The sequence below is a fragment of the Panulirus ornatus genome, chromosome 18 (genome assembly GCF_036320965.1).
Source record: "Panulirus ornatus isolate Po-2019 chromosome 18, ASM3632096v1, whole genome shotgun sequence".
Taxonomy (NCBI): Eukaryota; Metazoa; Arthropoda; class Malacostraca; order Decapoda; family Palinuridae; genus Panulirus; species Panulirus ornatus.
In genome coordinates, this window is record NC_092241.1 from 57,857,037 (window position 1) to 57,884,663 (window position 27,627).

Sequence of the window (27,627 nt, forward strand, 5' to 3'; positions counted from 1 at the left end):
ATATACTCCGTTTCCTTGGTAAGGATTGGGAAATAACTATGAATAAACTCATTCAATGAAAGTAATTCTCATTAAAATATCATGGTCATGGCCAATTCCCAACATAAACCCACAATGTTTCATAACCAATATTAACTGATCACTGACCAATGTGGGTAAATCTACATAACATAAGCTTCTAAAGCATCTATAGTCTAAGCCATTCTTCTAAAACAAACTCATCCAAATTCTTGGTATCTCAAGCAGGACATTTTTTTAAACATTTAACCAACTCCACGGGTCGGTGTGTGTGTGTGTGTGTGTGTGTGTGTGTGTGTGTGTGTGCTGTCCCCACTGTACACTTGTCCTCACCTATCTACGGCCATGTACCCTTCCTTCCCTTCACTGCTGACAATGAAGTGCTTTGTCTCGGTATACTTGGACAAAAGCTTTAAAATTTCTTTTTCTTCCATTATGATTAAATTACTCCAGGGTACCACAGTGGACAAACATTGCCCTCATGAAAAGTTTTCCAGAAAGCGCCTTGATCGCCGCCATATTGGAACAAATGGTTGTGTGGGGGGATGGTGGTGGTAGTGTGGGTAACGGCGGAGGTGGTACTCAGGTTAGTGGTGGTAGTGTGGGTAATGGCGGAGGTGATACTCAGGGTAGTGGTGGTAGTGTGGGTGGTAGATGGTAGTGTGGGTGGTAGATGGTAGTGTGGGTGGTAGTTGGTAGTGTGGGTGGTAGATGGTAGTGTGGGTGGTAGATGGTAGTGTGGGTGGTAGTTGGTAGTGTGGGTGGTAGTTGGTAGTGTGGGTGGTAGTTGGTAGTGTGGGTGGTAGATGGCAGTGTGGGTGGTACATGGTAGTGTGGGTGGTAGTTGGTAGTGTGGGTGGTAGTTGGTAGTGTGGGTGGTACATGGTAGTGTGGGTGGTACATGGTAGTGTGGGTGGTAGTTGGTAGTGTGGGTGGTAGTTGGTAGTGTGGGTGGTACATGGTAGTGTGGGTGGTAGTTGGTAGTGTGGGTGGTAGTTGGTAGTGTGGGTGGTAGTTGGTAGTGTGGGTGGTAGTTGGTAGTGTGGGTGGTAGTTGGTAGTGTGGGTGGTACATGGTAGTGTGGGTGGTACATGGTAGTGTGGGTGGTAGTTGGTAGTGTGGGTGGTAGTTGGTAGTGTGGGTGGTAGTTGGTAGTGTGGGTGGTAGTTGGTAGTGTGGGTGATAGTTGGTAGTGTGGGTAGTAGATGGTAGTGTGGGTGGTAGATGGTAGTGTAGGCAGTAGATGGTAGTTGGTAATATGGTTACCAGTAGCACAGGTAATGTGGGCGGTGGTGGTGGTGGTACAAGTAATGGTATAGCAGTGATGGTAGTGTGGGTAGTACTCAGGGTTTCATCATGGGTGGCTGAGGATGTATGTATGGCAGGTGGGGGCTGCCTCAGCTGGCACAGACCCACAGTCTCATTTTTCTTTCCTCAGTGTGAGGCAGTGTAAAGGGGTTCAGACGTTGAGTCATTGTACCCATTTTCCCTTGACCGACCGCACCTAGACGCCCACCCCAACCAAGTCCTTCCCCGCGTCATGAACCGATGACTGAAAATAGGGCGAGCAAAGTTCACACACACACACACACACACAGTTAGTATTTTTTCTCCCCTATCCCCAGGGATATTCCCTGCGTGTCGAAGGCGACTAAAAGGGGAGGGAACGGAGGCTGGATATCCTTCCCTCCCGTGTTTTCACTTCCCCCCCACCTCAAAAAAAAAAAAAAAAAAAAAAAAAAAAAAAAAAAGAACAGAGAAGGGGACGAAGTGTGGACTGTCCCTCTTAAGGCTCACTCCTCTCTTCTTAACGCTACCTCGCTAACATGGGATGTGGGGGAAGGGGCGAAGTTTCTGGGAGCATTGAAAAATGTGTGGAAGGCGAGAACTTTATCTCGGAGAGCAAAAATGGGTATGTTTGAAGGAATAGTGGTTCCAATAATGTTATATGGTTGTGAGGCGTGGGCTATAGATAGGGCTGTGCGGAGGAGGGTGGATGTGCTAGAAATGAGATGTTTGAGGACAATATGTGGTGTGAGGTGGTTTGATCGAGTAAGTAAAGAAAGTGTAAGAGATGTGTGGTAATAAAAAGAGTGTGGTTGAGAAAGCGTCTGGGGCAAACATGGAACGTTTTGTGGGGCCTGGACGTGGAAAGGGAGCTGTGGTTTCGGTGCATTACACATGACAGCTAGAGACTGAGTGTGAACAAATGTGGCCTGTTGTGTATTTTCCTAGCGCTACCGCACACGCACGCCGGGGTAGGGGGGGGGGGGGGTGCCATTTCATGTGTGGCGGGGTGGCGACGAGAATTAAGGCAGCAAATATGAATATGTACATGTGTATATGTATGAATATGTATGTACATCTGTATATATGTATGTATGTATATATATATATATATATATATATATATATATATACACGTTGTTCCCTGGGGATAGGGGAGAAAGAATACTTCCCACGTATTCCCTGCATGTCGTAGAAGGCGACTAAAAGGGGAGGGAGCGGGGGGCTGGAAATCCTCCCCTCTCGTTTTTTTTTTAAATTTTCCAAAAGAAGGAACAGAGAATTGGGCCAGGTGAGGGTATTCCCTCAAAGGCCCACTCCTCTGTTCTTAACGCTACCTCGCTAATGCGGGAAATGGCGAATAGTTTGAAAGAAAGATATATACACGTATATGTCTGTGTATGTATAAGTATGTATACGTTGAAATGTAGAGGAATGCATACATGCGTGTGGGCGTTTAAGTATATACATGTGCATGTGGGTGGGTTGAGCCATTCTTTCGTCTGTTTCCTTGCGCTACCTCGCTAACGCGGTAGACAGCGACAAAGGATTATAATATATATATATAAATATATATATATATATATATATATATATATATATATATATATATATATATATATATATATATATATATTATCCCTGGGGATAGGGGAGAAAGAATACTTCCCACGTATTCCCTGCGTGTCGTAGAAGGCGACTAAAAGGGGAGGGAGCGGGGGGCTGGAAACCCTCCCCTCTCAATTTTTTTTTAATTTTCCAAAAGAAGGAACAGAGAAGGGGGCCAGGTGGGGATATTCCCTCAGTGGCCCAGTTCTCTGTTCTTAACGCTACCTCGCTAACGCGGGAAATGGCGAATAGTTTGAAAAAAAAAAAAAAAAAAAAAAAAAAAAAATATATATATATATATATATATATATATATATATATATATATATATATATATATATATATATATAGAGGAATGCATACATGCGTGTGGGCGTTTAAGTATATACATGTGCATGTGGGTGGGTTGAGCCATTCTTTCGTCTGTTTCCTTGCGCTACCTCGCTAACGCGGTAGACAACGACAAAGGATTATAATATATATATATATATATATATATATATATATATATATATATATATATATATATATATATATACTCAACCAAAGACTTTCCTCAGCCATTTATTACAGTTCAAGTTTCCTACTGACCTCCGACACCTGGTCACATGACTGGAGCCAGACAAATCTCGCGCATAATGACGTCGACGATGGACGTGTACGCCCTAAGTGGAACACATGTGAGGAGGGGATGGGGAGGGGGAGGAAGAGGAGGAGGAGGAGGAGGAGGAGGAGGAGGAGGAGGAGGAGGTTAAGGGTGAGGTCCCGCGTCGCCCCCCCCCCCCCCCACCCTCTGGCACTGCTACTGGACCAGATTTGTGCCGGTATGTGGGTCACCCCCTCTGCCGCCGTCCCCCCACCCCACATACCTCCCTAAACATCGTATGATCCGCTGTTTCCTCCGCACGTTATTTCAATCTTCATTCTACACCTCCACCTTGCTATTTTTTCCTCTCTTCCATCATCGACCGCCCTTACTTAACCCCCTTCTTTACTGCTCCTTTTTTCCCTCCATCTATGTATTCCTTTGTATCTTTCCTCCATACTGGTCTGGTCCCTCAAGCACTGCCTCTTCCCTTCTATACTTCGTCCGCCACCTCCCTCACCGACTATGCTCTCCCCCTGCTTTCTTCCTCTGCCATCTTCAAGCTACTCACCTTCCTCCACACCCTTGCCTTCCCTAAGGTCAGCATCCTCAGAAAGTGTGCACATTAACCTTACTACTGATGCTAGAAGACAGCCGGCACACAAGCGCAGAGAATGAAAGTTTTCACTCGCCAGCAGTACCTGACGACCTTGGGAGAGATGCGTGGCCCGCGACGTCTGCCCCACAAATACGACATACTTCTCTCACCCTGCCTCGCTCCACTCCCCTCAATGATCCTTCCCATGAAATACTATCATATCAACCCAATAATATGCCTTCTCCAATCCATAAATGCTACATACAAATCCATATGTTTTTCTAAGCATTTCTCACATACATTCTTCAAAGCAAACATCTGATCCACACATCCTCTACCATTTCTGAAACCAGACTGCTCTTCCCTAATCTGATGCCCTGTACATGCCTTCATCCTCTCAATCAATACCCTTCCATATAATTTTCCAGGAATACTCAACAAATTTACGCCTCCGTAGTTTGAACACTCAACTTTATCCCCTTTGCCTTTGTACAATGGCACTATGCATGCATTCCGCCAATCTTCAAGCACTTCACCATAATCCATACATACACTGAATAACCTTACCAACCAATCAACAACACAGTCACCCCCTCTTTTTAATAAATTCCACTGCAATACCATCCAAACCCACCGCCTTGCAGGATTTCACCTTCCGCAAAGCTTTCACTGCCTCTTCTCTATTCACTAAATCATTCTCCCTGACCCTCTCACTTTACACACCACCCGGAGCAAAACACCCTATATCTGCCACTCTATCATCAAACACATTCAATAACCTTCAAAATACTTACTCCATCACTATCTGTTATTGCTTCACCACCTGCTCCCTTCACCAATGTTCCCATTTGTTCTCTTGTCTTACGCACTTTATTTACCTCCTTCTAAAACATCCTTTTATTCTTTCTAAAATTTAATGATACTCTCTCACCCCAACTTTCATTTGCCCTCTTTTTCAACTCTTGCACCTTTCTCTTGACCTCCTGCCACTTTCTTTTATACATTCCCCAGTCATTTGCACTACTTCCCTGCACAAATCTTCCAAATGCCTCTCTTTTCTCTTTCACTAATAATCTTACTTCTTCATCCCACCACTCACTACCCTTTCTAATCTGCCTATCTCCTATCTTTCTCCTACTACATACATCTTTTGCGCAAGCCATCACTGCTTCCCTTAATACATCCCATTCCTCCCCCACTCCCCTCAATTAATTTACTTTCACCTTTTGCCACTCTACACTCAATCTCTTCTGACAGTTCCTCACACAAGTCTCCTTTCCAAGCTCACTAACTCTCACCACTCTCTTCTCCCCAGCATTTTCTCTTCTTTTCTGAAAGCTTCTACAAATCTTCACCTTCGCCTCTACAAGATAGTGATCAGACATCCCTCCAGCCCTTTGACCATATCTCCTACTCAAATATGTATAGTTATGTATCTCTCTCTTTTCAAACCAGGTATTCCCAATCACTAGTCTTTTTTCAGGACAAAAATCCACAAGCTCTTCACCATTTCCAGCAATGAACACCCCATGTACACCAATTATACCCTCAACAGCCACATTACTCACCTTCACATTTAAATCACCCATAACTATAACCCAGTCTCATGCATCAAAGCTGCTAATACACTCACTCAACTGCTCTCAAAACACATGCCTCTCATGATCTTTCTTCTCATAATCAGGTGCACAGGCACAAATAATCACACACTTCTCTCCATCCACTTTCAGTTTTACCCACGACAATCTAGAATTTACTTTCTTACACCATCACATAATCCCACACCTCCTGCTTCAGGAGTATTGCTACTCCTTCCTCAGCTCTTGTCCTCTCACCAATCCCTCATTTTACTCCCAAGACTTTCCCAAACCACTCTTCCCCTTTATCCTTGAGCTTCATTTCACTCAGAGCCAGATCATCCAGTTTTCTTCCCTCAAACATACTACCAATCTCTCCTTTGTTCTTAACTTGGTTACATCCACACACATTCAGACACCCCAATCTGAGCCTTCGAGAAGGATGAGCACTCCCTGCTTGACTCCTGCTTCCCTTTTTTTTAGAAACTCAAATACAAGGAGGGGGTTTCCAGCCCCCTGCTCCCACCCCCTTTTCTCCCCTATCATATCCATATGTAAAGAAAAACCATAAAAAAGTAATACAGCACTTTTCTCTAAATTGGTCCAATAGAGTTCTGAACAAACTTCACTAGAGGGTGGGCAGCAAGTTCAGAGAATTTTTTTTTCTAAGCGTTATTTCACACACACACACACAAATACAAAGAGATGGAATGGGAAGGAAGTTTTGGAAAAAGCAGATATTTAGTGAAAACATTAACAAAATACTAATGTCTTGACCTACACAAGGCTCATGATCCTTATGAAATTTCACCATATGTGCTGAAAACATGTCCAGATGACAAGACAGACTCTTGAATTACAGTTCAGGTAGTGTAAGAAAACTGATCAACAATGAAGAATACCATATCAACTCCTAGCTCTGACACCCACTGCAACCTTTTTTTTTGGAGCTATATATATATTTATTTTATTTATTTTGCTTTGTCGCTGTCTCCCACGTTTGCGAGGTAGCGCAAGGAAACAGACAAAAGAAATGGCCCAACCCACCCCCATACACATGTATATACATACACGTCCACACACGCAAATATACATACCTATACATCTCAATGTACACATACATATACACACACAGACACATACATATATACCCATGCACACAATTCACACTGTCTGCCTTTATTCATTCCCATCGCCACCTCACCACACATGGAATACCATCCCCCTCCCCCCTCATGTGTGCGAGGTAGCACTAGGAAAAGACAACAAAGGCCCCATTCGTTCACACTCAGTCTCTAGCTGTCATGCAATAATGCCCGAAACCACAGCTCCCTTTCCACATCCAGGCCCCACACAACTTTCCATGGTTTACCCCAGACGCTTCACATGCCCTGATTCAATCCACTGACAGCACATCAACCCCGGTATACCACATCGATCTAATTCACTCTATTCCTTGCCCGCCTTTCACCCTCCTGCATGTTCAGGCCCCGATCACACAAAATCTTTTTCACTCCATCTTTCCACCTCCAATTTGGTCTCCCTCTTCTCCTCGTTCCCTCCACCTCCGACACATATATCCTCTTGATCAATCTTTCCTCACTCATTCTCTCCATGTGCCCAAACCATTTCAAAACACCCTCTTCTGCTCTCTCAACCACGCTCTTTTTATTTCCACACATTTCTCTTACCTTTACATTACTTACTCGATCAAACCACCTCACACCACACATTGTCCTCAAACATCTCATTTCCAGCACATCCACCCTCCTGTGCACAACTCTATCCATAGCCCACGCCTCACAACCATACAACATTGTTGGAACCACTATTCCTTCAAACATACCCATTTTTGCTTTCCGAGATAATGTTCTCGACTTCCACACATTCTTCAAGGCTCCCAGGGTTTTCGCCCCCTCCCCCACCCTATGATTCACTTCCGCTTCCATGGTTCCATCCGCTGCCAGATCCACTCCCAGATACCTAAAACACTTTATTTCCTCCAGTTTTTCTCCATTCAAACTTACCTCCCAATTGACTTGACCCTCAACCCTACTGTACCTAATAACCTTGCTTTTATTCACATTTACTCTTAACTTTCTTCTTTCACACACTTTACCAAACTCAGTCACCAGCTTCTGCAGTTTCTCACATGAATCAGCCACCAGCGCTGTATCATCAGCGAACAACAACTGACTCACTTCCCAAGCTCTCTCATCCACAACAGACTGCATACTTACCCCTCTTTCCAAAACTCTTGCATTCACCTCCCTAACAACCCCATCCATAAACAAATTAAACAACCATGGAGACATCACACACCCCTGCCGCAAACCTACATTCACAGAGAACCAATCCCTTTCCTCTCTTCCTACACGTACACATGCCTTACATCCTCGATAAAAACTTTTCACTGCTTCTAACAACTTGCCTCCCACACCATATATTCTTAATACCTTCCACAGAGCATCTCTATCAACTCTATCATATGCCTTCTCCAGATCCATAGATGCTACATACAAATCCATTTACTTTTCTAAGTATTTCTCACATACATTCTTCAAAGCAAACACCTGATCCACACATCCTCTACCACTTCTGAAACCACACTGCTCTTCCCCAATCTGATGCTCTGTACATGCCTTCACCCTCTCAATCAATACCCTCCCACATAATTTACCAGGAATACTCAACAAACTTATACCTCTGTAATTTGAGCACTCACTCTTATCCCCTTTGCCTTTGTACAATGGCAATATGCACGCATTCCGCCAATCCTCAGGCACCTCACCATGAGTCATACATACATCAAATAACCTTACCAACCAGTCAACAATACAGTCAGCCCCTTTTTTAATAAATTCCACTGCAATACCATCCAAACCTGCTGCCTTGCCGGCTTTCATCTTCCGCAAAGCTTTTACTACCTCTTCTCTGTTTACCAAATCATTTTCCCTAACCCTCTCACTTTGCACACCACCTCGACCAAAACACCCTATATCTGCCACTCTATTGTCAAACACATTCAACAAACCTTCAAAATACTCACTCCATCTCCTTCTCACATCACCACTACGTGTTATCACCTCCCCACTAGCGCCCTTCACTGAAGTTCCCATTTGCTCCCTTGTCTTACGCACTTTATTTACCTCCTTCCAGAACATCTTTTTATTCTCCCTAAAATTTAATGATACTCTCTCACCCCAACTCTCATTTGCCCTCTTTTTCACCTCTTGCACCTTCCTCTTGACCTCCTGTCTCTTTCTATATTATTATTATTATTATTATTATTATTATTATTATTATTATTACACTTTGTCGCTGTCGCCCGCGTTTGCGAGGTAGCGCAAGGAAACAGACGAAAGAAATGGCCAACCCCCCCCCCACACACATGTACATACATACGTCCACACACGCAAATATACATACCTACACAGCTTTCCATGGTTTACCCCAGACGCTTCACATGCCTTGATTCAATCCACTGACAGCACGTCAACCCCGGTATACCACATCGCTCCAGTTCACTCTATTCCTTGCCCTCCTTTCACCCTCCTGCATGTTCAGGCCCCGATCACACAAAATCTTTTTCACTCAATCTTTCCACCTCCAATTTGGTCTCCCTCTTCTCCTCGTTCCCTCCACCTCCGACACATATATCCTCTTGGTCAATCTCTCCTCACTCATTCTCTCCATGTGCCCAAACCACTTCAAAACACCCTCTTCTGCTCTCTCAACCACGCTCTTTTTATTTCCACACATCTCTCTCACCCTTACGTTACTCACTCGATCAAACCACCTCACACCACACATTGTCCTCAAACATCTCATTTCCAGCACATCCATCCTCCCGCGCACAACTCTATCCATAGCCCATGCCTCGCAACCATACAACATTGTTGGAACCACTATTCCTTCAAACATACCCATTTTTGCTTTCCGAGATAATGTTCTCGACCTCCACACACTCTTCAAGGCCCCCAGAATTTTTGCCCCCTCCCCCACCCTATGATCCACTTCCGCTTCCATGGTTCCATCCGCTGCCAGATCCACTCCCAGATATCTAAAACACTTCACTTCCTCCAGTTTTTCTCCATTCAAACTCACCTCCCAACTGACTTGACCCTCAACCCTACTGTACCTAATAACCTTGCTCTTATTCACATTTACTCTTAACTTTCTTCTTCACACACTTTACCAAACTCAGTCACCAGCTTCTGCAGTTTCTCACATGAATCAGCCACCAGCGCTGTATCATCAGCGAACAACAACTGACTCACTTCCCAAGCTCTCTCATCCCCAACAGACTTCATACTTGCCCCTCTTTCCAAAACTCTTGCATTTACCTCCCTAACAACCCCATCCATAAACAAATTAAACAACCATGGAGACATCACACACCCCTGCCGCAAACCTACATTCACTGAGAACCAATCACTTTCCTCTCTTCCTACACGTACACATGCCTTACATCCTCGATAAAAACTTTTCACTGCTTCTAACAACTTTCCTCCCACACCATATATTCTTAATACCTTCCACAGAGCATCTCTATCAACTCTATCATATGCCTTCTCCAGATCCATAAATGCTACATACAAATCCATTTCCTTTTCTAAGTATTTCTCACATACATTCTTCAAAGCAAACACCTGATCCACACATCCTCTACCACTTCTGAAACCACACTGCTCTTCCCCAATCTGATGCTCTGTACATGCCTTCACCCTCTCAATCAATACCCTCCCATATAATTTACCAGGAATACTCAACAAACTTATACCTCTGTAATTTGAGCACTCACTCTTATCCCCTTTGCCTTTGTACAATGGCACTATGCACGCATTCCGCCAATCCTCAGGCACCTCACCATGAGTCATACATACATTAAATAACCTTACCAACCAGTCAACAATACAGTCAGCCCCTTTTTTAATAAATTCCACTGCAATACCATCCAAACCTGCTGCCTTGCCGGCTTTCATCTTCCGCAAAGCTTTCACTACCTCTTCTCTGTTTACCAAATCATTTTCCCTAACCCTCTCACTTTGCACACCACCTCGACCAAAACACCCTATGTCTGCCACTCTATCATCAAACACATTCAACAAACCTTCAAAATACTCACTCCATCTCCTTCTCACATCACCACTACTTGTTATCACCTCCCCATTTGCGCCCTTCACTGAAGTTCCCATTTGCTCCCTTGTCTTACGCACTTTATTTACCTCCTTCCAGAACATCTTTTTATTCTCCCTAAAATTTAATGATACTCTCTCACCCCAACTCTCATTTGCCCTTTTTTTCACCTCTTGCACCTTTCTCTTGACCTAGTGTTTTAATGAGACATTGTGTATAGATGCACTGGCTTACACAAAGGACAAACCACACATAATGAAATAATGTACAATATTCTTTAAATTTACATACCTGAGATATGTCAGAGCAGTCAAGAAGTCGGTCCTTCAGAGTATAAGCAGCACCATGCGCAAGAAGGCAGTCCCGTTCCATCTCTCCAAATCTGATTGCTCCTCCTCTCTTACGCCCTTTAACTGGTTGATGGGTTATCATGTCAACAGCACCAGTTGCTCTGACCTATGGAATCAGTGTATAAATCTTGCTATCAGGATACAAAAACTAGCATCAGTATGTAAAATCCTATCTTCCCATGTGACTGAAAATTAATATAAACCTTGAGAGTTTCCCTGACTACCTTGACTACTACTGGTCTCCTAAACATTCTAAACTTCAGTCTATCCTTTCAACAATTTCTTTACCATTTAATGCTTCTCCTTACTCCTAGCTGTTTGTGTTTTTATGCTTTCATACTTCTACTAAATCTTGTACATATTTGCTGAGGAAAAACTTAATCCTTCCAAACATTCAAGAGGGCAAGCAGCACTTGTTCATTTACATGAAAGTAAAACACAGCAGCTTTGAGGAGGTTCTGCATGAGCTATTTGCCTGTGGCTCATTCCATGTCCATGTTTTGGCTGCATAGGTCAGGGTTGGGAGAACTGTGCTATCCCATAAACCTCTCTTCACTTTCATACTTATACCCATCAACCCCTTATTCTATTAAGGGACCATTGACTCTTCTACCCTGCACTGATCTCTCTCTCTCTCTCTCTCCCTTATCTCTCCTTCCATACCACCACACTTACCTATGACAGCTCCTAGATACCTAAATTCTCTTCCTTCTTCCAATCTTTTTCTCTCCATATCCACAACACAATTTAGTACACTTTCTTCATTCACTCCATGTGCTTTTACAATATCCTACTTTCACTCTGTTTCCTTTCAAGCATAATTACTTTACTTTTACTTGCATTTACCTTCAATTACCTACACTTTCAGACATCATAAAACACACTTACAACCATCTGCAACTCCACTTCACTCTCAGCAAACATCCCAGTATCATCTGCAAACAGGCTTGCCACTAGCCACCATATCTCACCATCACACTCCTTCTCTGCACCCCTTTTCCCTAGTTTTGTTTTCAACTCTCTTATCTACATGTATCCCAAAACTATCACTCAGCTCTCAATCCAATCTTACACATGCATTTGTTCCTTTATAGAAGGCTTTCACACCATCCAACAGTTGTCCCCTATACCATATATCCTTAACACATCCTTCAAAACATTCCACTTGACTCTGTCATATGCTTTCTCCATATCCATAAAAGTTGCATACAACTTTACCTTTTGCTAAATACTTTTCCAAGGTCATCTGTACCACAAAAGTCTGATCCATACATCCCCATCCTTTCCTAAAACCCTCTTGCTCTTCACTTATTATGCATTCAATCACTTCCACCACTCTGCCATTTAATATTCTTTCATACACTTTTCCTGGTATACTTAACAGACTTATTTCCCTATAACTGCTAAATATATCCTTAGCACCTTTTCCTTTGAATAAAGGAACAATAATAGCTTTCACCCAACCCTCAGGCATAACCTCCTGTCTCCATGCAAAATTACATATACGCTGCATCCACTCTATCACATATTCTCCTCCATACCTCAGCATTTCAGACATAATCCTATCCACTGCAGGAGCCTTTCCTACCCTCAGCCACATTATTGCTCTTCTTACCTCCCATTTTTGCTACAGGCCCTTGCACTTGTATCCTCTTCCTTCCATCCTCCATACCCATGCATGTGACAACTGTTGCCTCCCCTTCTCCCACTTTCATCAGTTTTCCAAAATACTCTTTCCATCTTCCTTTCACTTCCTCCTTTAATTCAGGTTTTGTTTATCCTGCTCTCTCAGTCATAATTATAGACCTAAACCATTTAAGATATTTTTTTTTTTTTTATTATACTTTGTCGCTGTCTCCCGCGTTTGTGAGGTAGCGCAAGGAAACAGACGAAAGAAATGGCCCAACCCACCCCAATACACATGTATATACATACGTCCACACACGCAAATATACATACCTACACAGCTTTCCATGGTTTACCCCAGACGCTTCAAATGCCTTGATTCAATCCACTGACAGCACGTCAACCCCGGTATACCACATCGCTCCAATTCACTCTATTCCTTGCCCTCCTTTCACCCTCCTGCATGTTCAGGCCCCGATCACACAAAATCTTTTTCACTCCATCTTTCCACCTCCAATTTGGTCTCACTCTTCTCCTCGTTCCCTCCACCTCCGACACATATATCCTCTTGGTCAATCTTTCCTCACTCATTCTCTCCATGTGCCCAAACCACTTCAAAACACCCTCTTCTGCTCTCTCAACCACGCTCTTTTTATTTCTACACATCTCTCTTACCCTTATGTTACTCACTCGATCAAACCACCTCACACCACACATTGTCCTCAAACATCTCATTTCCAGCACATCCATCCTCCTGCGCACAACTCTATCCATAGCCCACGCCTCGCAACCATACAACATTGTTGGAACCACTATTCCTTCAAACATACCCATTTTTGCTTTCCGAGATAATGTTCTCGACTTCCACACATTCTTCAAGGCCCCCAGAATTTTCGCCCCCTCCCCCACCCTATGATCCACTTCCGCTTCCATGGTTCCATCCGCTGCCAGATCCACTCCCAGATATCTAAAACACTTCACTTCCTCCAGTTTTTCTCCATTCAAACTCACCTCCCAATTGACTTGACCCTCAACCCTACTGTACCTAATAACCTTGCTCTTATTCACATTTACTCTTAACTTTCTTCTTCCACACACTTTACCAAACTCAGTCACCAGCTTCTGCAGTTTCTCACATGAATCAGCCACCAGTGCTGTATCATCAGCGAACAACAACTGACTCACTTCCCAAGCTCTCTCATCCCCAACAGACTTCATACTTGCCCCTCTTTCCAAAACTCTTGCATTTACCTCCCTAACAACCCCATCCATAAATAAATTAAACAACCATGGAGACATCACACACCCCTGCCGCAAACCTACATTCACTGAGAACCAATCACTTTCCTCTCTTCCTACACGTACACATGCCTTACATCCTCGATAAAAAACTTTTTACTGCTTCTAACAACTTTCCTCCCACACCATATATTCTTAATACCTTCCACAGAGCATCTCTATCAACTCTATCATATGCCTTCTCCAGATCCATAAATGCTACATACAAATCCATTTCCTTTTCTAAGTATTTCTCACATACATTCTTCAAAGCAAACACCTGATCCACACATCCTCTACCACTTCTGAAACCACACTGCTCTTCCCCAATCTGATGCTCTGTACATGCCTTCACCCTCTCAATCAATACCCTCCCATATAATTTACCAGGAATACTCAACAAACTTATACCTCTGTAATTTGAGCACTCACTCTTATCCCCTTTGCCTTTGTACAATGGCACTATGCACGCATTCCGCCAATCCTCAGGCACCTCACCATGAGTCATACATACATTAAATAACCTTACCAACCAGTCAACAATACAGTCACCCCCTTTTTTAATAAATTCCACTGCAATACCATCCAAACCTGCTGCCTTGCCGGCTTTCATCTTCCGCAAAGCTTTCACTACCTCTTCTCTGTTTACCAAATCATTTTCCCTAACCCTCTCACTTTGCACACCACCTCGACCAAAACACCCTATATCTGCCACTCTATCATCAAACACATTCAACAAACCTTCAAAATACTCACTCCATCTCCTTCTCACATCACCACTACTTGTTATCACCTCCCCATTTGCGCCCTTCACTGAAGTTCCCATTTGCTCCCTTGTCTTACACACTTTATTTACCTCCTTCCAGAACATCTTTTTATTCTCCCTAAAATTTAATGATACTCTCTCACCCCAACTCTCATTTGCCCTTTTTTTCACCTCTTGCACCTTTCTCTTGACCTCCTGTCTCTTTCTTTTATACATCTCCCACTCAATTGCATTTTTTCCCTGCAAAAATCATCCAAATGCCTCTCTCTTCTCTTTCACTAATACTCTTACTTCTTCATCCCACCACTCACTACCCTTTCTAATCAACCCACCTCCCACTCTTCTCATGCCCACAAGCATCTTTTGCGCAATCCATCACTGATTCCCTAAATACATCCCATTCCTCCCCCACTCCCCTTACTTCCATTGTTCTCACATTTTTCCATTCTGTACTCAGTCTCTCCTGGTACTTCCTCACACAGGTCTCCTTCCCAAGCTCACTTACTCTCACCACCCTCTTCACCCCAACATTCACTCTTCTTTTCTGGAAAGCTTCTACAAATCTTCACCTTCGCCTCTACAAGATAGTGATCAGACATCCCTCCAGCCCTTTGACCATATCTCCTACTCAAATATGTATAGTTATGTATCTCTCTCTTTTCAAACCAGGTATTCCCAATCACTAGTCTTTTTTCAGGACAAAAATCCACAAGCTCTTCACCATTTCCAGCAATGAACACCCCATGTACACCAATTATACCCTCAACAGCCACATTACTCACCTTCACATTTAAATCACCCATAACTATAACCAGTCTCATGCATCAAAGCTGCTAATACACTCACTCAACTGCTCTCAAAACACATGCCTCTCATGATCTTTCTTCTCATAATCAGGTGCACAGGCACAAATAATCACACACTTCTCTCCATCCACTTTCAGTTTTACCCACGACAATCTAGAATTTACTTTCTTACACCATCACATAATCCCACACCTCCTGCTTCAGGAGTATTGCTACTCCTTCCTCAGCTCTTGTCCTCTCACCAATCCCTCATTTTACTCCCAAGACTTTCCCAAACCACTCTTCCCCTTTATCCTTGAGCTTCATTTCACTCAGAGCCAGATCATCCAGTTTTCTTCCCTCAAACATACTACCAATCTCTCCTTTGTTCTTAACTTGGTTACATCCACACACATTCAGACACCCCAATCTGAGCCTTCGAGAAGGATGAGCACTCCCTGCTTGACTCCTGCTTCCCTTTTTTTTAGAAACTCAAATACAAGGAGGGGGTTTCCAGCCCCCTGCTCCCACCCCCTTTTCTCCCCTATCATATCCATATGTAAAGAAAAACCATAAAAAAGTAATACAGCACTTTTCTCTAAATTGGTCCAATAGAGTTCTGAACAAACTTCACTAGAGGGTGGGCAGCAAGTTCAGAGAATTTTTTTTTCTAAGCGTTATTTCACACACACACACACAAATACAAAGAGATGGAATGGGAAGGAAGTTTTGGAAAAAGCAGATATTTAGTGAAAACATTAACAAAATACTAATGTCTTGACCTACACAAGGCTCATGATCCTTATGAAATTTCACCATATGTGCTGAAAACATGTCCAGATGACAAGACAGACTCTTGAATTACAGTTCAGGTAGTGTAAGAAAACTGATCAACAATGAAGAATACCATATCAACTCCTAGCTCTGACACCCACTGCAACCTTTTTTTTTGGAGCTATATATATATTTATTTTATTTATTTTGCTTTGTCGCTGTCTCCCACGTTTGCGAGGTAGCGCAAGGAAACAGACAAAAGAAATGGCCCAACCCACCCCCATACACATGTATATACATACACGTCCACACACGCAAATATACATACCTATACATCTCAATGTACACATACATATACACACACAGACACATACATATATACCCATGCACACAATTCACACTGTCTGCCTTTATTCATTCCCATCGCCACCTCACCACACATGGAATACCATCCCCCTCCCCCCTCATGTGTGCGAGGTAGCACTAGGAAAAGACAACAAAGGCCCCATTCGTTCACACTCAGTCTCTAGCTGTCATGCAATAATGCCCGAAACCACAGCTCCCTTTCCACATCCAGGCCCCACACAACTTTCCATGGTTTACCCCAGACGCTTCACATGCCCTGATTCAATCCACTGACAGCACATCAACCCCGGTATACCACATCGATCTAATTCACTCTATTCCTTGCCCGCCTTTCACCCTCCTGCATGTTCAGGCCCCGATCACACAAAATCTTTTTCACTCCATCTTTCCACCTCCAATTTGGTCTCCCTCTTCTCCTCGTTCCCTCCACCTCCGACACATATATCCTCTTGATCAATCTTTCCTCACTCATTCTCTCCATGTGCCCAAACCATTTCAAAACACCCTCTTCTGCTCTCTCAACCACGCTCTTTTTATTTCCACACATTTCTCTTACCTTTACATTACTTACTCGATCAAACCACCTCACACCACACATTGTCCTCAAACATCTCATTTCCAGCACATCCACCCTCCTGTGCACAACTCTATCCATAGCCCACGCCTCACAACCATACAACATTGTTGGAACCACTATTCCTTCAAACATACCCATTTTTGCTTTCCGAGATAATGTTCTCGACTTCCACACATTCTTCAAGGCTCCCAGGGTTTTCGCCCCCTCCCCCACCCTATGATTCACTTCCGCTTCCATGGTTCCATCCGCTGCCAGATCCACTCCCAGATACCTAAAACACTTTATTTCCTCCAGTTTTTCTCCATTCAAACTTACCTCCCAATTGACTTGACCCTCAACCCTACTGTACCTAATAACCTTGCTTTTATTCACATTTACTCTTAACTTTCTTCTTTCACACACTTTACCAAACTCAGTCACCAGCTTCTGCAGTTTCTCACATGAATCAGCCACCAGCGCTGTATCATCAGCGAACAACAACTGACTCACTTCCCAAGCTCTCTCATCCACAACAGACTGCATACTTACCCCTCTTTCCAAAACTCTTGCATTCACCTCCCTAACAACCCCATCCATAAACAAATTAAACAACCATGGAGACATCACACACCCCTGCCGCAAACCTACATTCACAGAGAACCAATCCCTTTCCTCTCTTCCTACACGTACACATGCCTTACATCCTCGATAAAAACTTTTCACTGCTTCTAACAACTTGCCTCCCACACCATATATTCTTAATACCTTCCACAGAGCATCTCTATCAACTCTATCATATGCCTTCTCCAGATCCATAGATGCTACATACAAATCCATTTACTTTTCTAAGTATTTCTCACATACATTCTTCAAAGCAAACACCTGATCCACACATCCTCTACCACTTCTGAAACCACACTGCTCTTCCCCAATCTGATGCTCTGTACATGCCTTCACCCTCTCAATCAATACCCTCCCACATAATTTACCAGGAATACTCAACAAACTTATACCTCTGTAATTTGAGCACTCACTCTTATCCCCTTTGCCTTTGTACAATGGCAATATGCACGCATTCCGCCAATCCTCAGGCACCTCACCATGAGTCATACATACATCAAATAACCTTACCAACCAGTCAACAATACAGTCAGCCCCTTTTTTAATAAATTCCACTGCAATACCATCCAAACCTGCTGCCTTGCCGGCTTTCATCTTCCGCAAAGCTTTTACTACCTCTTCTCTGTTTACCAAATCATTTTCCCTAACCCTCTCACTTTGCACACCACCTCGACCAAAACACCCTATATCTGCCACTCTATTGTCAAACACATTCAACAAACCTTCAAAATACTCACTCCATCTCCTTCTCACATCACCACTACGTGTTATCACCTCCCCACTAGCGCCCTTCACTGAAGTTCCCATTTGCTCCCTTGTCTTACGCACTTTATTTACCTCCTTCCAGAACATCTTTTTATTCTCCCTAAAATTTAATGATACTCTCTCACCCCAACTCTCATTTGCCCTCTTTTTCACCTCTTGCACCTTCCTCTTGACCTCCTGTCTCTTTCTATATTATTATTATTATTATTATTATTATTATTATTATTATTATTACACTTTGTCGCTGTCGCCCGCGTTTGCGAGGTAGCGCAAGGAAACAGACGAAAGAAATGGCCAACCCCCCCCCACACACATGTACATACATACGTCCACACACGCAAATATACATACCTACACAGCTTTCCATGGTTTACCCCAGACGCTTCACATGCCTTGATTCAATCCACTGACAGCACGTCAACCCCGGTATACCACATCGCTCCAGTTCACTCTATTCCTTGCCCTCCTTTCACCCTCCTGCATGTTCAGGCCCCGATCACACAAAATCTTTTTCACTCAATCTTTCCACCTCCAATTTGGTCTCCCTCTTCTCCTCGTTCCCTCCACCTCCGACACATATATCCTCTTGGTCAATCTCTCCTCACTCATTCTCTCCATGTGCCCAAACCACTTCAAAACACCCTCTTCTGCTCTCTCAACCACGCTCTTTTTATTTCCACACATCTCTCTCACCCTTACGTTACTCACTCGATCAAACCACCTCACACCACACATTGTCCTCAAACATCTCATTTCCAGCACATCCATCCTCCCGCGCACAACTCTATCCATAGCCCATGCCTCGCAACCATACAACATTGTTGGAACCACTATTCCTTCAAACATACCCATTTTTGCTTTCCGAGATAATGTTCTCGACCTCCACACACTCTTCAAGGCCCCCAGAATTTTTGCCCCCTCCCCCACCCTATGATCCACTTCCGCTTCCATGGTTCCATCCGCTGCCAGATCCACTCCCAGATATCTAAAACACTTCACTTCCTCCAGTTTTTCTCCATTCAAACTCACCTCCCAACTGACTTGACCCTCAACCCTACTGTACCTAATAACCTTGCTCTTATTCACATTTACTCTTAACTTTCTTCTTTCACACACTTTACCAAACTTAGTCACCAGCTTCTGCAGTTTCTCACATGAATCAGCCACCAGCGCTGTATCATCAGCGAACAACAACTGACTCACTTCCCAAGCTCTCTCATCCCCAACAGACTTCATACTTGCCCCTCTTTCCAAAACTCTTGCATTTACCTCCCTAACAACCCCATCCATAAACAAATTAAACAACCATGGAGACATCACACACCCCTGCCGCAAACCTACATTCACTGAGAACCAATCACTTTCCTCTCTTCCTACACGTACACATGCCTTACATCCTCGATAAAAACTTTTCACTGCTTCTAACAACTTTCCTCCCACACCATATATTCTTAATACCTTCCACAGAGCATCTCTATCAACTCTATCATATGCCTTCTCCAGATCCATAAATGCTACATACAAATCCATTTCCTTTTCTAAGTATTTCTCACATACATTCTTCAAAGCAAACACCTGATCCACACATCCTCTACCACTTCTGAAACCACACTGCTCTTCCCCAATCTGATGCTCTGTACATGCCTTCACCCTCTCAATCAATACCCTCCCATATAATTTACCAGGAATACTCAACAAACTTATACCTCTGTAATTTGAGCACTCACTCTTATCCCCTTTGCCTTTGTACAATGGCACTATGCACGCATTCCGCCAATCCTCAGGCACCTCACCATGAGTCATACATACATTAAATAACCTTACCAACCAGTCAACAATACAGTCACCCCCTTTTTTAATAAATTCCACTGCAATACCATCCAAACCTGCTGCCTTGCCGGCTTTCATCTTCCGCAAAGCTTTCACTACCTCTTCTCTGTTTACCAAATCATTTTCCCTAACCCTCTCACTTTGCACACCACCTCGACCAAAACACCCTATGTCTGCCACTCTATCATCAAACACATTCAACAAACCTTCAAAATACTCACTCCATCTCCTTCTCACATCACCACTACTTGTTATCACCTCCCCATTTGCGCCCTTCACTGAAGTTCCCATTTGCTCCCTTGTCTTACGCACTTTATTTACCTCCTTCCAGAACATCTTTTTATTCTCCCTAAAATTTAATGATACTCTCTCACCCCAACTCTCATTTGCCCTTTTTTTCACCTCTTGCACCTTTCTCTTGACCTAGTGTTTTAATGAGACATTGTGTATAGATGCACTGGCTTACACAAAGGACAAACCACACATAATGAAATAATGTACAATATTCTTTAAATTTACATACCTGAGATATGTCAGAGCAGTCAAGAAGTCGGTCCTTCAGAGTATAAGCAGCACCATGCGCAAGAAGGCAGTCCCGTTCCATCTCTCCAAATCTGATTGCTCCTCCTCTCTTACGCCCTTTAACTGGTTGATGGGTTATCATGTCAACAGCACCAGTTGCTCTGACCTATGGAATCAGTGTATAAATCTTGCTATCAGGATACAAAAACTAGCATCAGTATGTAAAATCCTATCTTCCCATGTGACTGAAAATTAATATAAACCTTGAGAGTTTCCCTGACTACCTTGACTACTACTGGTCTCCTAAACATTCTAAACTTCAGTCTATCCTTTCAACAATTTCTTTACCATTTAATGCTTCTCCTTACTCCTAGCTGTTTGTGTTTTTATGCTTTCATACTTCTACTAAATCTTGTACATATTTGCTGAGGAAAAACTTAATCCTTCCAAACATTCAAGAGGGCAAGCAGCACTTGTTCATTTACATGAAAGTAAAACACAGCAGCTTTGAGGAGGTTCTGCATGAGCTATTTGCCTGTGGCTCATTCCATGTCCATGTTTTGGCTGCATAGGTCAGGGTTGGGAGAACTGTGCTATCCCATAAACCTCTCTTCACTTTCATACTTATACCCATCAACCCCTTATTCTATTAAGGGACCATTGACTCTTCTACCCTGCACTGATCTCTCTCTCTCTCTCTCTCCCTTATCTCTCCTTCCATACCACCACACTTACCTATGACAGCTCCTAGATACCTAAATTCTCTTCCTTCTTCCAATCTTTTTCTCTCCATATCCACAACACAATTTAGTACACTTTCTTCATTCACTCCATGTGCTTTTACAATATCCTACTTTCACTCTGTTTCCTTTCAAGCATAATTACTTTACTTTTACTTGCATTTACCTTCAATTACCTACACTTTCAGACATCATAAAACACACTTACAACCATCTGCAACTCCACTTCACTCTCAGCAAACATCCCAGTATCATCTGCAAACAGGCTTGCCACTAGCCACCATATCTCACCATCACACTCCTTCTCTGCACCCCTTTTCCCTAGTTTTGTTTTCAACTCTCTTATCTACATGTATCCCAAAACTATCACTCAGCTCTCAATCCAATCTTACACATGCATTTGTTCCTTTATAGAAGGCTTTCACACCATCCAACAGTTGTCCCCTATACCATATATCCTTAACACATCCTTCAAAACATTCCACTTGACTCTGTCATATGCTTTCTCCATATCCATAAAAGTTGCATACAACTTTACCTTTTGCTAAATACTTTTCCAAGGTCATCTGTACCACAAAAGTCTGATCCATACATCCCCATCCTTTCCTAAAACCCTCTTGCTCTTCACTTATTATGCATTCAATCACTTCCACCACTCTGCCATTTAATATTCTTTCATACACTTTTCCTGGTATACTTAACAGACTTATTTCCCTATAACTGCTAAATATATCCTTAGCACCTTTTCCTTTGAATAAAGGAACAATAATAGCTTTCACCCAACCCTCAGGCATAACCTCCTGTCTCCATGCAAAATTACATATACGCTGCATCCACTCTATCACATATTCTCCTCCATACCTCAGCATTTCAGACATAATCCTATCCACTGCAGGAGCCTTTCCTACCCTCAGCCACATTATTGCTCTTCTTACCTCCCATTTTTGCTACAGGCCCTTGCACTTGTATCCTCTTCCTTCCATCCTCCATACCCATGCATGTGACAACTGTTGCCTCCCCTTCTCCCACTTTCATCAGTTTTCCAAAATACTCTTTCCATCTTCCTTTCACTTCCTCCTTTAATTCAGGTTTTGTTTATCCTGCTCTCTCAGTCATAATTATAGACCTAAACCATTTAAGATATTTTTTTTTTTTTTATTATACTTTGTCGCTGTCTCCCGCGTTTGTGAGGTAGCGCAAGGAAACAGACGAAAGAAATGGCCCAACCCACCCCAATACACATGTATATACATACGTCCACACACGCAAATATACATACCTACACAGCTTTCCATGGTTTACCCCAGACGCTTCAAATGCCTTGATTCAATCCACTGACAGCACGTCAACCCCGGTATACCACATCGCTCCAATTCACTCTATTCCTTGCCCTCCTTTCACCCTCCTGCATGTTCAGGCCCCGATCACACAAAATCTTTTTCACTCCATCTTTCCACCTCCAATTTGGTCTCACTCTTCTCCTCGTTCCCTCCACCTCCGACACATATATCCTCTTGGTCAATCTTTCCTCACTCATTCTCTCCATGTGCCCAAACCACTTCAAAACACCCTCTTCTGCTCTCTCAACCACGCTCTTTTTATTTCTACACATCTCTCTTACCCTTATGTTACTCACTCGATCAAACCACCTCACACCACACATTGTCCTCAAACATCTCATTTCCAGCACATCCATCCTCCTGCGCACAACTCTATCCATAGCCCACGCCTCGCAACCATACAACATTGTTGGAACCACTATTCCTTCAAACATACCCATTTTTGCTTTCCGAGATAATGTTCTCGACTTCCACACATTCTTCAAGGCCCCCAGAATTTTCGCCCCCTCCCCCACCCTATGATCCACTTCCGCTTCCATGGTTCCATCCGCTGCCAGATCCACTCCCAGATATCTAAAACACTTCACTTCCTCCAGTTTTTCTCCATTCAAACTCACCTCCCAATTGACTTGACCCTCAACCCTACTGTACCTAATAACCTTGCTCTTATTCACATTTACTCTTAACTTTCTTCTTCCACACACTTTACCAAACTCAGTCACCAGCTTCTGCAGTTTCTCACATGAATCAGCCACCAGTGCTGTATCATCAGCGAACAACAACTGACTCACTTCCCAAGCTCTCTCATCCCCAACAGACTTCATACTTGCCCCTCTTTCCAAAACTCTTGCATTTACCTCCCTAACAACCCCATCCATAAATAAATTAAACAACCATGGAGACATCACACACCCCTGCCGCAAACCTACATTCACTGAGAACCAATCACTTTCCTCTCTTCCTACACGTACACATGCCTTACATCCTCGATAAAAACTTTTTACTGCTTCTAACAACTTTCCTCCCACACCATATATTCTTAATACCTTCCACAGAGCATCTCTATCAACTCTATCATATGCCTTCTCCAGATCCATAAATGCTACATACAAATCCATTTCCTTTTCTAAGTATTTCTCACATACATTCTTCAAAGCAAACACCTGATCCACACATCCTCTACCACTTCTGAAACCACACTGCTCTTCCCCAATCTGATGCTCTGTACATGCCTTCACCCTCTCAATCAATACCCTCCCATATAATTTACCAGGAATACTCAACAAACTTATACCTCTGTAATTTGAGCACTCACTCTTATCCCCTTTGCCTTTGTACAATGGCACTATGCACGCATTCCGCCAATCCTCAGGCACCTCACCATGAGTCATACATACATTAAATAACCTTACCAACCAGTCAACAATACAGTCACCCCCTTTTTTAATAAATTCCACTGCAATACCATCCAAACCTGCTGCCTTGCCGGCTTTCATCTTCCGCAAAGCTTTCACTACCTCTTCTCTGTTTACCAAATCATTTTCCCTAACCCTCTCACTTTGCACACCACCTCGACCAAAACACCCTATATCTGCCACTCTATCATCAAACACATTCAACAAACCTTCAAAATACTCACTCCATCTCCTTCTCACATCACCACTACTTGTTATCACCTCCCCATTTGCGCCCTTCACTGAAGTTCCCATTTGCTCCCTTGTCTTACACACTTTATTTACCTCCTTCCAGAACATCTTTTTATTCTCCCTAAAATTTAATGATACTCTCTCACCCCAACTCTCATTTGCCCTTTTTTTCACCTCTTGCACCTTTCTCTTGACCTCCTGTCTCTTTCTTTTATACATCTCCCACTCAATTGCATTTTTTCCCTGCAAAAATCATCCAAATGCCTCTCTCTTCTCTTTCACTAATACTCTTACTTCTTCATCCCACCACTCACTACCCTTTCTAATCAACCCACCTCCCACTCTTCTCATGCCCACAAGCATCTTTTGCGCAATCCATCACTGATTCCCTAAATACATCCCATTCCTCCCCCACTCCCCTTACTTCCATTGTTCTCACATTTTTCCATTCTGTACTCAGTCTCTCCTGGTACTTCCTCACACAGGTCTCCTTCCCAAGCTCACTTACTCTCACCACCCTCTTCACCCCAACATTCACTCTTCTTTTCTGGAAACCCATACAAATCTTCACCTTAGCCTCCACAAGATAATGATCAGACATCCCTCCAGTTGCACCTCTCAGCACATTAACATCCAAAAGTCTCTCTTTCGCACGCCTGTCAATTAACACGTAATCCAATAACGCTCTCTGGCCATCTCTCCTACTTACATAAGTATACTTATGTATATCTCGCTTTTTAAACCAGGTATTCCCAATCATCAGTCCTTTTTTCAGCACATAAATCTACAAGCTCTTCACCATTTCCATTTACAACACTGAACACCCCATGTATACCAATTATTCCCTCAACTGCCACATTACTCACCTTTGCATTCAAATCACCCATCACTATAACCCGGTCTCGTGCATCAAAACCACTAACACACTCATTCAGCTGCTCCCAAAACACTTGCCTCTCATGATCTTTCTTCTCATGCCCAGGTGCATATGCACCAATAATCACCCACCTCTCTCCATCAACTTTCAGTTTTACCCATATCAATCGAGAATTTACTTTCTTACATCCTATCACATACTCCCACAACTCCTGTTTCAGGAGTATTGCTACTCCTTCCCTTGCTCTTGTCCTCTCACTAACCCCTGACTTTACTCCCCAGACATTCCCAAACCACTCTTCCCCTTTACCCTTGAGCTTCGTTTCACTCAGAGCCAAAACATCCAGGTTCCTTTCCTCAAACATACTACCTATCTCTCCTTTTTTCACATCTTGGTTACATCCACACACATTTAGGCACCCCACTCTGAGCCTTCGAGGAGGATGAGCACTCCCCGCGTGACTCCTTCTTCTGTTTCCCATTTTAGAAAGTTGGGAAACAGAAGAAGGAGTCACGCGGGGAGTGCTCATCCTCCTCGAAGGAGGATATATTAAGATATATTATGATCATATGGTCTGATGAACTCCTCTTGTACACTAAAATTAAACTTATGAAGAAATTCAAACAGTAAAAGACCACTAGGTCCTTTCAAGCCTGTTAGCGATAGTGGAAGATATCAAAAACTCTAGGATTAGTGTGGTAACAGTTGAGAGGCACTCAGATAATTCAGAGAAAATTCTGCCAACTGTTACCATTACTAAGGAGGCACAGATAATGTTTGTTGTAGACTTGAAGGGAAATATTGATAAAGACTATTCTTAAACATATCTGTAGTATTGCTTTAACCCTCTAATTGGTCTAGCATTACATAGGGAAAAAGTTATGTTGAAGTAAAAGTATACTGCCTCATTCAAAGTAAAATGTCGGCCCATATAAGTTTGTATCCATTACTGTATGAGAAATCAGATGAGTTAAGCCTTATATACCCTATTATTATAAATTTTTCGTTTCCAAAAGAAGAAAAAAATAATTTTACATCATGAACAATATCTAAATGACCCCTTTTGCATTTGGAAACTCCCAAACCTTTGAACTCCAGTGCTGCTTCTCACCACTAGCAGATGGCAGCTTTAGCCCAATGTTTGCAGAGGCTTCTACCTAATGTTCTCACCAGCAATTTCCCTACTACCTAAAATGTCTACCTAATACTCCTACCTATGTTCCAAACTACTATAACTACTTTTCATTACCAACACATCCAAGCTCCTCAGCACTGGCTAAGTTACTGATCATGCCTTACATCAACATAATAGTGTTGGGACTACTATACTTTCAAACATACCTATTTTGCCCTCCGAAATAATGATCTCTCCACACATTCTTTAGTGCTCCCAGAACCTTCACCCCCTCACCCACCCAATGACTCACTTCCATTTCCGTGGTTCCATTCGCTGCAATGTCCACTCCCAGGTATCTAAAATCACTTCACTTGCTCCAAGTTTTCTCCATTTAAACTCACAACCCAAATAACCTGTCTCTCAACCCTGCTAAATCTAATAACCTCCCTTTTTATTCACATTTACTTTCAACTTCCACCCTTCACACAAACTTCCAAACCCAGTCATCAACTTCTGCAGTTTCTCACTCAAATCTACAACCAATGCAACATCATGAAATAACATCTGACTCACTTTCCAGGCCTTATCATCCCCAAACAGACTGCATACTTGCCCCTCTCCAAGACCCTTGCATTTACCTCCCTCATCACCCCATCCATAAACATCAAACAACCATGGAGACATCCCACACTCCTTCCAAAGACCAACCTCCACTTCGAACCATTCACTCTCATCTCTTCCTACTTATATACATGCCCTAAAGCCTTTCATGTCTGGCTAACACCATCTTGTGAACAAAGCGTGTTACATCATTCCAAACAAAAAAATCAAAAAGCCCATTCTTCACTTTACTTG

The 27,627-nt window shown here is 43.0% G+C and overlaps 1 protein-coding gene across 4 annotated transcripts in view; it reads right to left on the reverse strand.

Moving 5' to 3' along the window:
• Window positions 1-27,627, reverse strand: part of Polr1B (RNA polymerase I subunit Rpl135) — a 242,799-nt gene that overhangs the window by 8,646 nt on the left and 206,526 nt on the right. For 3 of the 4 annotated variants that reach the window (XM_071673309.1, XM_071673310.1, XM_071673311.1), the window contains one exon: window positions 20,898-21,218. In XM_071673309.1, coding sequence (XP_071529410.1) covers window positions 20,913-21,218 — 306 coding nt within the window. In that variant the 3' untranslated portion in view covers window positions 20,898-20,912. Of the gene's footprint in view, window positions 1-20,897; window positions 21,219-27,627 lie in introns of those variants that run through there. The other variant, XM_071673312.1, reaches the window with a different exon arrangement.